The sequence below is a fragment of the Pipra filicauda genome, unplaced genomic scaffold, assembly GCF_003945595.2.
Source record: "Pipra filicauda isolate LSUMZ 115617 unplaced genomic scaffold, ASM394559v2 scaffold86_size2582843_pilon, whole genome shotgun sequence".
NCBI lineage: Eukaryota > Metazoa > Chordata > Aves > Passeriformes > Pipridae > Pipra > Pipra filicauda.
The window spans coordinates 910402-924173 of NW_024105053.1; the positions used below are offsets into that span (position 1 = coordinate 910402).

At 39.1% G+C, this 13772-nt stretch overlaps 1 protein-coding gene across 1 annotated transcript in view; it reads right to left on the minus strand.

Moving 5' to 3' along the window:
• ADAMTS12 (ADAM metallopeptidase with thrombospondin type 1 motif 12) overlaps positions 1-13772 on the minus strand; it is a 141300-nt gene that overhangs the window by 24677 nt on the left and 102851 nt on the right. The window contains exons 15-17 of the mRNA XM_027745609.2: positions 9532-9776; positions 8039-8180; positions 2765-2891 (exon numbers count right to left, since the gene is read on the minus strand). Coding sequence (XP_027601410.1) covers positions 2765-2891; positions 8039-8180; positions 9532-9776 — 514 coding nt within the window. The remainder of the gene's footprint in view (positions 1-2764; positions 2892-8038; positions 8181-9531; positions 9777-13772) is intronic.

The following is a 13772-nucleotide window of genomic DNA, read 5'->3' on the forward strand; positions in this document are numbered from 1 at the left end:
AAAATGTGGCACACATGTATTGTGATAATTTAATATTTTATTCATTTTGCTCCAAATTATTTTAGTAGAAAGTGTAATAATAAATGTAATAATAAGTATAAAATAAATGCAGAGCAAGTCAGCTAACAAGCCAGAATGTTAAGACTTATCAGAAGCCTGTAATTCAAACAGTTTATAACTATAATTTCCTGAAATGAATTAATGAGATAAGATCTGGTTTATGAGAGTCACAAACATCTTTGTCCATAGCTACTGCTTGATAAATTATCTATTTCTGGTTTCGTGGTCTAGTAGCTTGTTTCATGGTAGCACGTTTTCCACCAGTGGGATTTAGCAGATCATCAGACGGAAGCTTATGCAACAGAACAACCAACTTTTTTTAGACAGGATGTTACTATAAAGAATGAGGTTCACTGTTGGGAAGTGGGGTATCATCCAATGGTTTCAGTTGTGTGGTTGCAGCACTTACCAAAGGTCTCCTGCAGTGTTGTGTTTAACAGCACTGTCCTCACCTCTAGAACAGAATTTACACCTCTCTACAGAACACTTGGTCTTCAGCAGCTTCATGTGGACTCTGAGTTATCCCGTATAATACTGCGTGGGACAGTCACACCTTCCTCCAATATTCAGATTTCTTTAGAGCAATGAGCCAAGAAACTGTACTAAACTGTCTTGCATTTCAAATGAAGATATGAACCGTCTATCTAGATTAGAGGTGGCACATATGCCATGGAAAGAAAATACCAACTAAATGCAATGCTGGGACTACAGCCTGGAACAGAGACCAGATCTACAAAAGGAAGGGCTTGGGAAGGGTAAATAGTAATTCATTCTTCACTGCCATCACTTCCAACAGAGGAATTCAGGGCCACCAACAGAAGTTAGCGAGACCCAGGTTCAAAATAGTTAAAATGAGGTGGTGCTTCACACAGGGATTAAAGCTGTGGAACTTCTTGCAAAGGAAGTTGTATATAATAGAATTTTTACAACATTGCACAGGGAGGCTGGACAAGTACTTGGAAGAGAGGTCCATTGGAGGTTACTGATTAGAAAAGCCATAAAAACCACTGGAAATGCCTTGAATTAAAACCAGTTGGAAGCTGGAAGAGCACTAAAAAGAGATGTAATTTATATTTGCCTTGCCTTTATTCTTCCTTAGGCATGTAAGTCCTGCTGAGAGCCAGAACAGGGACTTAGACAGTCCCTTGGTCAAACTACTACAGTCACTCTTATGTTATTAAGAGAAAAATAAACACACAACATGATTCCAGAACTAAACATACGGTTTTCCTGCACTGCATTTTGTCATTATTTTAGTGCTTTCCTCTGCGGTGCAGAAGGAGCTTAAGAAGCATCAATCAGGGCTGTCAGCACACGAGAGCTTTTCTACCTGGTCTGCAGAAGAGCTTGTTCATGTATTACATAATTCTACAACGTGCTCAACAAGGGACAATTTCTGCTCCCTCACTTTCAAGAGCAGGTCCAAATAACGTTGTCACTTAGAACAAAGGGGACAAATTGAGTTAATTTGGAACTTTGGAATTGATAGCACAGTTTATATGTGCCATAAAAAACACCCCGATGTATGTGTGTAGCCTCAGGTCTTAACTAGTCGACTAGTTAATAAGTTTATCAATTGATTAACCATATCGATTATCAATTGATTTTCCATAATTCTACAAGGAGTTATGAAATGCTGGTAGTCTAGGTTGCAAGCACAAAGATATAATTCCCAGAGGAGACATCATGTGCTGTTGTGAAGATACTTGGAAACAACTGGTAAAACCAACAGCTATGTAGAATTTTTTACATTAAAGTTTCATGAAATTCACTGCTGCCAAATGCAACAGAATGAGCTCTAAGGGACTCATGACTTCAGTTTATTCTGATTGAACTAGAATTACTAGGGAAAAAGTGGTATACCATTGTGAACAGCATGATAAACAACTTTCAAAGACAAAAAAGACAAAAGCAAGATGTTACAGTACCTAAAGCATGAAACTAAAACCAATATTGATTTCTTCCAGCAAATCTATGTCTGCTGTACAAGCCCACAGTTCTGCTGACACCTGGAATTTTTGCTGTGGTTAGTCTTCCTTACACTACTCGCTCAAATGGTAGAAGACAAAAACTTGAGATGAAGAGGAGTTAAGGTAGTGTTATGAGAATGGAAAAAATTATTCCTATGTGATCAATAATGAAGAAAGCTGCACTTCACTGAGAGTTAAAAATACAAACGGACATGATAAAAAGATGTCAAATAATGCGTTATAAAGAAAGTATAAAAATTAGTTTTAGAAGTGGGCATTTCTACCCATCATCTCTCACAAAAAGGACAAAGGAGTATCAAAAAATACTGAAAAACAGCATCAAAAGGTCTCTCTGTAAGTTAGTTCTTGGACCGCACAGGAATGCATTCTCATTTGAGCTAAGACAGGAATACAATTTTTAAAATAAATAAGAATTTATACAGTCCTCAGGCCACCTGCACCCAAACTGAATAAAAATAGTATTTACACACATGAATGAGAGTGCAATCTCCACCATTTCCAGCACAGACTGCTCAGTAACTTGCCTTGGAAACCTCTCAGGGCTGCTCACTTCTGACTTGTTTATTATGGGGTTTCTGTGGCTTGCTCTGTAGTGCATGGAAGCTCTCACCGTGGCAGGCTGTGGGTGCCACGTTAATCTGGTATCAGAAACAACATCTCCCTTTGAATAAGGCTGCTGTTTACTACCCCAGAGCCCTCCCAGTCCCCCTTACCTGGGTGGACAGTCCTTCTCGTAGCATTTCTTTTGCCGCCCGTTGGGCTGAGTCACTGGGTCACAGAAGGAGTTCTTGATTGCTCCACTCCCCTTCCACATGCAGTGGGCAACCTGGCGCTGCACCCCTGCCAGAGAAACACACAAAAAAAGGATGAGTAACCCCTGTAGGCGGAGAATGAACTGCAGAAATCCTCCAAGAGGTTGTACTCTGCATCCCAGAATATAGTAACTGCTGTGACAATTTGTTGTGCTGAACATGAGCTAAATCAAGTATGAGCATCCTTTAATAAAGCTGAAAAGAGGTTAAGCAGAGTTGTTTTGGATCAGATAGCTCAAGTCACACATTAGAAAGCACTTTCCTTAATCTCAATGTAGTTGTCAGGCTCAGAAAGGGCTCCAGCAGGCTCTGAAGAAGGTTTAAAAGGCAATTACCCACAGACAAGAGGCAACACAGCAGCATCAGGCTGTTCACAGCAAGCCTGCTTTTGCTGACCATTGCTTTGTACTTCTGGGAAGGCTGCTTAACAGAATACAAACCGGAGTGTATGAGCAAAACCATAACCTTGTGACTCTTAATGCTGAATTCCACTTTTAAGAAGTTTTGGTACACATTTTGACCGAAAATGATGTTTTCTTAGCAACTAATACACAACACTCAGCACAAGAGGCAAATCACAGTGATGAAGAGATACACAGAGATATTCCATACAAACAATCTGGGTTATTTCCTAACAGTTCCACTTACAGAAAATCCCACTCATTTAACAGAAAGAAACATGAACCAAAATACTACATTACCCTAGTGTGAATCTAAAGAAAGCCAGTTTCCAGGGGCCTGCTTTCCTCATAGTTCTGCAATAATTTGAGGTAGATCTCATGCTGCAACTGAATGTAAAAAAAGTATTGCAATATTGCAGTTTGAAAGGTTGTGGCTAGACTCATACAGAGACATTAAAATAGTTGTATTACATCCAAACAAATTCTAAGGACTAAAAAGACTGAAGAAACATTTATGAGCTCTCATTAAATTAACTGTGGTATTTATTCACAGCAATTAACATGCACATGGTAGGTCACTGTATCTCTATAACTTTTATCCTTCTTCTGGGAAGCAGGAGGGCCTAACAGCACTTTTATTATGGTGCCAAGGATAAATGTTAGGCTATTTTGCAGTACGTTTAGAAAACAAGCTCTTCCTTGCCTCAGACCTCCTGGTAACTGGTGTGGGACACTACCTGGAAGATAAGAACAGTAACCCACAGAAAATACTTGGGAAATATGAAAATATTCTTCCATACAACATATAGACTCATAGAATCATAGAAAAGTTAAGGTTGGAAAAGACCTGTAAGACCATCAAGTCCAACTAGTAACCCAAAACTGCCTCAATAACACAGAAGGAACTTTTCTATGCATATCTAAGTCATTCCATAGAAGCCAATGGAAACCTATATCTCTTTTTTTACCACCATAGAATATCAGGTATGTGAGGATATGTTTTAACTTCTTGAGTACTTTCAGACTTGGGACAGAGACGTACAAAACAATTACTGGCTACAGTGCAGGATTTAATGGCTGGCTCTCCTCAAGTCAGACATGGAGGTTGATCTTCTAGAACAGAATTAGTGTCACCTATAAGGGAAGATTAAGGGATTGAGGCATTCAAGCTCTAAGGTTTGGAAGTGGTTGCAAGGCTGCAGTATGTCTGGAGGTGTTGATCTCCTATTCCCAGGTGAGTTCAAGCAGCAGAAAGCATTTTGGTTCAGCATAGGACTCCCAGAGAGCCACGTTCTCTTTTATGCTACAGTAAATGTAACTGGAATATTCAGCAACCTTCCTACTAGCTGTAAACAAAGCAGTTCATAGAAATATGTTTCTGTCCCTTTCAAAATCATGATATGCTGCTGCAAACACAAATAGGAAGAAATCTTTTGCTTTGATAAATGTTTTGTGTCATTTCAGATGCTGTAATTCACTTCAAAACCACCATAAACCTTTGCAAAAGTTTTGCTTTGAAGCTGTACATTCTCATAAAACAACTGCAGATCACTGACATCAACAAACTAATTTATTCACACAAGCAATTTGTATTATGGAAGTTATGTGAACTCCCACTGTAGCTTCAAAACATTTGGATGTTCAGCTCCAAAGCTGGAGTGAATTCTATATCTATATATCAATACACATATGTATGTAGGTATATACATGTAATGAGATAATGGAGCAATTGCTTTTATCAGGTTGAGCAAGTTGAATTAGAAAACACTGCAGAAGTAGAAAACTAGTCACTCCACACTGATCCTACCCTAACAAGTGTTTACACAATTACATAACTTAAATGGGTAATATCCCATTTAAGTCACATTAAAAATTCTAAATCTACTTAAACCTCAGTAAAATTTGAAACCTAAACGCTATTTCTATAAGGCTGTGAGAGGTAGCTGTTTTCCTCCCTTCATCACTTTTCCTTCTCTCTGACCTCAGTGCTAATTAGTTCACACTGATGTGTACTATTTCAGCTCTGTGGAAAAAAAACCCCTACAAATATTTCTGGTTAAAAAAAAGAGAAATTGAGAATGACAATAATAGATCAAAGAATAACCTTCATTTCACTAAACCTGCTCAGAAATTACTTCTATTCTCTGTGATACTTCATCCCTCATGCAGAACTTTTTAGGTGTGAGCTTAACCTTCTCAGCTATTGATTTCTCACTTGGTTTGCAAAGAAAGGTGCCTGTTTAAAGTCATTTAGTTGTGGAAGGATTTTGAAACAGAGATTAGAAATCTGTTGGCTGCACAGCTCTCAGTTTGGGCAAAATTAAGCCTGAAAACAACAGAAATAGAGGACCAGAAGCAAGTGTATAAAAGGCATATGCAAAAGAGTACATTTGATCATAGAACTCATTTAAACATGTAATTGTCTCAGTTGTCCATTTAAACCAGATACTCTGCAAGGAGCTCACTTCATATTTGAATGAACAAATTACATTCTGTGCATGCACAAGTAATGTGCAGAATACAAGAGCCAATCTTTACATTCTCAGTGTTACAAAACTCAGCCCCATAACAGTGAACGGAAATATAGTGACCCTTGTTTTCTAAAACCAATACTACAAGCTGAATACCACATTTCGGTTCAGGAACACCTGGTGATAATTTTACAAAGCTGCCTTGATAGCAGTTGTGAAGGATTTAGAGGGCACATAACAATTAACCCCTGAACAAATCTTACAGTTAAGTCCTTTTGCAGAGCTTTGAAAATTTGCAAATTACTGATGCTATCTACGGAGAAGTAAATTGTTGATGTTGCCTAATATCCTCCCTTTGTTGCACTGTGCTGTGTTACGCCTCTTGTTACGTCTAATGCCACTTGAAGCTGGTTCTAAGAAACATGACTAAAGCCTTCAGGCAAGGAGGAAGGATTAATACCTGCAATTCCACCCTTACCCATTCTGTGATTCTGTAAAGAAAGAATAATAGGTAGTTGCCCTAGCAAAAAACCTCAGTGACACACTTAAATTAATCTGGCTATAAGAAAGCTTATGGGCTCTAGTTGCTATCTTGAGAGCAGGCTCTGGAGCGACAAGTTCTCGGCCAGAGGGTGCAGCAGTTGCAGGACACTGTCTGGTGTGCACACAGTCTGACTGCAAAGCAATTCCTTTCTGCATAAAGGAAATGGCAGGAAGAGGCCCAACCCGCACTGGACTGAGGACTGAGCAGAGCTTATGATTTTTACTACAAAAGATGGGGAAAATAAAGGCAATGAGGGAAGACATGGATCTTCTGTTTCTCCACTGCAATGGAGCCGGAAAAGGATGTGCTATCAGGGCATAGTGTGGTGCTGCCTTGAGGCCAAGAATCTTGTGGAAAAATATCTTTATGGAGCTGCCCTGGGTTCATTCTGTGAAGAGACAGCTTCATTCTACGAAGTCATAATTCATCATTCATTAGTCATCACCTGGACTTTTCCCAAATACATTTACCATGGATAAGCAGGTGTATCATTGGGCTAAAACTGTACTTTTTCTCTTAGGACAGATGAAACTTTTCTGCATGAGCCCATTCCCCCACCTGTAGTCCAATCTGTCATTCCCTAATGCAGCCTCACTTTCTCAGCTCCACAATGCATTTATTTGCATTTTCCTGATCTCTATGAGTGTGAAAGGCCAAAGTGCCCTTGGATTTACTGCTGTGTTGTTGACCAGTGCTGAAGAAAGGAGCTTTGCCGAGTCTTTGGCAGGTTCAGGTTTGCCAGGAGAACAGAAGTCTCGGTAAGGATTCATTTCTCCCACTGACTGCAGCTATCAAAGTCAGTTAACAGTTCAGCTTTCTTGGCCCTTCCTTTTATCTTGAAAAACTACTGATTTACTGTTTACCAAATGATAACTGCAATAATCCTTGAAGGTTATTTACTACTAACCTTAGGCTAATTAAATACAGCTTTTCTTTTTTGTCTACCTGTAGGCTTGTCTTCAATAAGACTTGTCATGCAGCACATCCATAGCGGAAGAGGAACCTGCCTACTTCAATACACTTTCATCATACAAACCTTGCAAAACACTTCAAATGCCAGCGATTCGGTACAACAGAAATAAATTTTGAATCTAAACAGAGTGAACACTCAGATAAAATCAATCTCATCATTCAAAGTCAGAAGTCAGAGAAGTGTTGTTTAATCCAGCAACACTGGCAATATTCAATTCTGCTCTTACTTTGCCTCCTGGTCCTGAACTGAACTCAGCAGGATCACACCACAATAATGTGTAGCCATGTGAGGTAATTTGGTTCTAGGCAAACAGACTCTACCATGCCCATATTCCCTGCTAAGTGCAGCAAGACTTTAGCATTTCCAATTTCCATAATGATGGAGAGCTAACATTTTCCAAATACACCTTTCCTGTTGCTACGCCCTTTTTTTTTTTAACACGCTTATTATTCCTAATGTGTTTGTGCTTTGATTACCTGGGTATAAACCTGTTCTATTAGTGCACCAGCATGCTGCTTAGGAGGGCCAGCTAGCTCAGATTCATGCCCAGTCAGGTTTTTGAGAAAGAAACTTCACAGCCTTTTTGGGAAACCTGTTCCAGTGCTCTGTCATGCTCAAAGTAAACAAGTTTTTCCTCATATTATTTTTGTAACTGTGTGATCTGATTTCCCACCACATGCAGATTAAAGAACCTTACCTCTTTGAGGATTATGTTTGGATAACTTATAGATGAGATTTGCCAGTAGTGAAGACAAACAGTAATAGAAAAAGGAAGTGAGGAATTACCTCTTCCACAGGTAACACTGCAGGCCGTCCAGTCTCCATACTGCCAAAAATACTCTGGCTCTCCAATCTCATTCTCATTACTTTCTTCTTTACGTACAGTGTATTCATACTTGATTCCAGGGTTAGTTTCTTGAAAAAGTAGCTGGAAAGTGTATGGCTTATTAATTATCTAATTAATAATCCACTGGCCAAAAGCTTTCAAAGTGTGAAACCAGAAGAATTAAATCAGCCCATTTTGGAACCTACTACCAGTTCAGAGAAGCAGAATTTCCATCTCTATGTTGACAGGTATCTTTCAAAGACACAGTTGTTTGCCATGCACTTTTGCAAGCACAAGTGGGAATAAGTGGGTCAGCATAATTTGTACCCTATTGACTGTAAGAAAAGATAATGTAAAGTCCATCCAAAGCATCCATATGCTGCTGATTAAGAGCCTATTGCCTATCCTCATTATAAATGACAATTTCCCTGCCTTCTGAAATAGCTGTTACAAAACAACCATTAGGTCAGAAAATTACAGACATTATTCAGATACCACTTTAATATTATTTTTCAGTGTTTCTGAATTAAGAAGCAAATTCCAATTGAGAAGAGCCACTCGAGAAATTTACCTGGAAGGGAGAAAATAAACATCATCATATGTTTATCACCTGTCAAGGGATAAAAGATTTCAGCAATGAACTTCTACTCTTCCTCCCAATTGTACTAACAGTGAAGACTGAGAACGCATTATGTGCGCCTTCTCACCAGATAAAGTGTGAAAGTAGCTCCCATCACACGCCTAATATTTCTTTTAATTGCATGGTGGATACACGGGCAAACAAGCCATGAGAGATAATTTCAGAGAACAAAGGGCCAACTTAAAAATCTTTTCTTCAGAATTAACAGAAGCTGGTTTTGTTTAAGCTAACATCTATAAAGCAAAATGAACGAAACAAAAGAAAGCAGCCTCCATGTATGCTAGATGGATTAATTTCACTTACCACAAGCTATTAATCCATCTATGTAATGCTGTATGCTTTTCTTGCTCAGTGTAAGCTGTCACTGCTGTCAGCCTTCTCTAGCTCTCACTGTTCACAGCCTGACATCAGCTCTCATTTTGTGATCATTTATTTTTCATCTTGGTCTGGTTCACATCACAGCCATGTGTTGCTCTAAGTTGGTACAAGAGCAACTTGCACGAGCAAGGAAGTTTGGGAAAAGGACTGACCAACTACAGGTGACAGGATCCCTGTCCTAGTGGCAGCACAGGATTATACTAGCCTTTAATAATCATCAGACTATGATACAGGACATGTATTTTTAGGCGAGATGAACAGTACTCAAGCAAGATGTTTATTTCTCCGCAAAACATCTCAACTATTTTTTACAAGACAGCATGCTAATAGGGCGGTTTATATACCAATATATATTTTCCAGCCTCAGTTTCAGAGTCCCAGCACATTCTGCTGCCATCCAAATCCAGCAGGTGCTGCTTATGATCTCCTACTTACCTGAATCCATACTGATTCATTGGTGGGTCCTGGAGCAGTCAGATTTTCTAGATCCCCCGTTCTGTCGTATTGAAATACTGTGCCTGCCACTTTGTATTCACCATTCCACTGGATGATAAAGCCTCCATTCAGGTAGTATTTTTCTGGGTCTTTGCTTCGCACAGCAAGGAAATTTCCTGCTTCTGCAACTTCCGTGACTTTGATTCCCCTCGCACCTTTTGGAATTAGCCCAATATCAACATATCCTAAGAGACAAGAAAAGTTCAACCTGAGGTGAACAACAAAATTGTCATTGCATTTTACTTCTGTAAGACTATTAAAACACTTTTTTTGTTTGAAAATATACACAAATGTGCTCTCTCAGAGCTTGTATTTCAATTTGTTAATAGTGTGATTTTCTAGTATGAATTAGGGAACCATGTTTTGGAAATGCCAGTGGCATTTAGAAGGGATATGGAGGTGAATGACTTTCTGAGCTGTACCGGGGGAAATCTACTCCACAGATGAGCATCAACATCTCCATAACCACACCCAAGGGCTCTGGCATAATGCAGTGTGAGCAATCTACAGTGAGAAATGCCGAGGTGTTCCAGCAAGTTAACAATCCTGGAAAACAAACCTTGTGGGAAAGGTTTTTTCAGTTTTCAAAGAACATTTTCATCTGTGGCCAGTGTACAGGTATGTGCATAATTCCATGTACTTTCTCTTAAGTTATTTAACTTCTCTATGGCTGTTTGCCATAGATAGCCTTACAAAAAAAAATGACTGTTATTCAAATGCCTCAAATTACTACTATAAACTGAACTTATTTTTATCAACTACTGATTTTCATAATGAAGTACAAAGGCTCTTCATGTGTGAAGTTATCTGTTAAAAGATTTTCAACCTGTGTGTCAAGAATGAACCCAGAGCACCTATTACAGAATTTTGTTTGTACCACAGCCAGTATATGACATCAGGCTCTGTGCTTCTCACCCTACAGGGAACTGCTACTGCTACTGAATTGTAAAAATAGGAATTTCACATAGATATTTGAACACAAACTCAGATAGCTTTCTTGTTAGTGCTCCTAGCTGGGCTTTAGAAATTGGATGGATGACATCTCGATCAGCTGGTCTACTGGAACTGTGAGGTGCATTTTGTGCTGGTTTCTTCAAGATGGGAACATGAGTGGTTCCTCAGTTCTCATTTCACACTACTGAGGTAATGAATTAAATTCTGAGACACATCTTTGTTTACGTTTCTTCTGAAACAAGTTTATCACCTTTGACTGCTCACTCACATGAGTGAGATAAACCACAGTGGGCATACTAAGCAATCTTCAGTATCAATGTTCTCCACCTACCAGAACTATTTATATGCTGTAGAACAACCTGCTGTTGTAAATAAGTGCCCCCAAAGTCCTTAACATCTGAATTTTCTTTGCAGTTCTTTTGTGGGGTAATAAATATTAGTTATGTTTCTTGCGGTACAAAACAGGATCTGTCTATTTCAGGTCCTTCCTAATTACATTAACATTATATCATTATGTATATAGATTTCCAGTGATTGATGTTTAAGAGGGAGAGTTTTCTGGATGCTACCTTGACTGACTGCGGAAATCCAAACATTTCAATCTTTCAGAAGTGAATGAAATAACAAAATCTGGAGACTCACTGAATAACTTCTATTATTCATGAAATCAGTGGTCTAGGTCTATTGTAAGTAACCAAGTCTAATGACTCTCCCAAATGTTCTATTCATTCAGTACGGAGAAGACATGTTATGAACACAGTGTGTGATTATGTAACTAAAGATTTGAATAGAAGGCATACTTACAACTGGGCCAAATTAACGCAGCATGGGAAATCTTAATTATGGCACGTCCTGACAGCTTGGCTTTGCATTGCTGGTGTCCTTTTACAGTAAGCTGTTTTTTTTCCAGATGTAATTAGAATAACATGTTCAAAACACAATGTATAAAACCAATAAAATGAAATTTTTGGTCTGTTGCAACATGAAAATCTGTATATCCTTTCTCCCTTCTGCATAGTTGTTTTTGTCTGAATCATAAACTTGATTTTAAATGTATTTCAGCCATTTGTTGATTGATGCTACCATTTGGTCAGTGTATCACACTGCCTTCTCCCTGGCCTTCCTTTTTTTCACCACTAAATTACCTCCTGATTTCCCAGAGCCTCTCACTGATTACCAATAAACATTATCTGATTTTGAAAGCAAAGCTAATCAGCAGCAAGCTTTTGATCTTGTCACTCAACATAATAAATTTTTGTTTAAAAATTACGTGGATGGTGTTTATGTAATTGTTCCCGGTTATGCGGTTTCATCTGATAAGGACTAGAGATCCAAGATTCAATAACAGTCCAAATGTCAGCTGTCTTACCTACATGCTGTGCTCATTAAATCCTGGAGCAACCCTATTGTGGGTGCTTCTGCACACCAGTGAATTGGCAGCTCTCAGATGCTATTAATACTTCCCTTTTTAATTAAAATTAAATCTATATGCTCCTAACACAGATGAATAAAGTCATGAAACCATTGTTGTAGGCACAGCTCTACAAGGACTGAAGAGTTTGTTTCTCTTTTCCCACTGCTGTGAGAAAGGAGTAGTTTTACTCAGGCTGCTAACACAGCATGGCAGATCAGATGATAATTAGATCTGACTATTTCTCCTTATCACAACAGCTCACATTCTTGCTCTCCAGTCTGTTATATCTGCAAGCCTCTCTCTCTTTAAAGTATACCTTCCTGAGGCACAGTTTTTCTCTATGCCAAGCTCTAGACACTACCATAAGGATATTACATGGAAAACAGCACAGGCTCCCAGTGGCATATTGGCTTTGTAAGTCCATGTATGGTTGCACAGAACCTTTCATTGGAATAGAGGTGCTGTAGTGTGTGACAGGAATGGAAAAAGAATTTATAGTCTAGAGACAGTATTACTAGTGAGGATCAAAGAGACCTTCCAGTCTCTCAGATCAGTGTTTGCATCATGGCTATGTCCAGACTCCATCTCAGGGTTCAGGGTGAGGTTTAGGAACATACCAGATCTCTGTCTGCACTTCGATTGCATGAAAAGGAAACTGGGATAGCAGGCAGTGCATGGCATATGTCTGTTCAGTCCCAGTCAAGTCAGGAGGTAACAGAATCTGGATAAATCTCCAGGTTAGGGTGAGCACAACAAGTTTCCTTGTTTGCCCACCACTTTGCCAAATGCAGCCCTTCACAGCAGTGCATGCACCTTATTTTGCCTTCAGACTGGCTGAGTAAAACACCCCCACCCCTGTTGTACAATTCCTCACTTCCTACTTTTTATAAATTTAAATGCCTTGTCCCCTTACTACTAAAAGTTGGAAAAGTCATTTCCCATTACACATGCAAAAGGGTGAAGACAGGACAATTAACCATCCCTATGACCACCACTTGTTTTGTAGACACACCTCCACCATGGGCAGATTCCTTTGTCTGATGCTGACAATCTCATTCCCCCTATTGGTTATCCATTTACTCCACGCTCCCTGCAATTAACACAGTCCTAAGGCCCTGCTCCTTGTTCCTCAGTCTTTCTCTATTCCAGTGCTTCTCCTGAACCAGCAGTGCAGTTTACTGTCATTCCAAAGAGCCTGCACACCTTGCAAATGTCCTGCTATACATAGTTATACTCCTTTACAGTCATCACAACACCACCAGTAAAAACAAGGATTTTGACTTTTACATACTCTACCTTCAAATTTTTCTTTCTGAACAAGAGGCAGTAAGACTTCAGGTAAAATTGATCACCCTGCCTGGCAAGGAAAGGCTGAATTACTAAAACTCTTCCTAGCATTTCATTAATCTGACTTAGCTGACTTGCAGACAACACATACTGCTGCAGAATTAGACCCAGGAAGGGCCCTGCTGGACTTAGGCTCTGAACAGAGATTTAAGTCAGAATATATTAGCTTTGATTTTGTATTGTTCTATGCTATTGAATATGGAAAAACTCCTCAAAATCTTCTTTGCCAGTGACTGGCATCATGCTTCAGTACAGTTTTGTTACTTATACTGAATTTATGAGCCTAAAGTTTTTCTGTTTATATAAACTGTTCAGCAGCCACTCTGCTACAAATCTGACAGAACGCCACAGTATCTGTCAGAGACAAAAAGAAGTCATATATTGTGAACAAAAAAAAATATTTTTCTATTCCCAGTTTAACACCTGTGAACATCATTGAGATCCACACATTGTCTTGAAGAGCCCA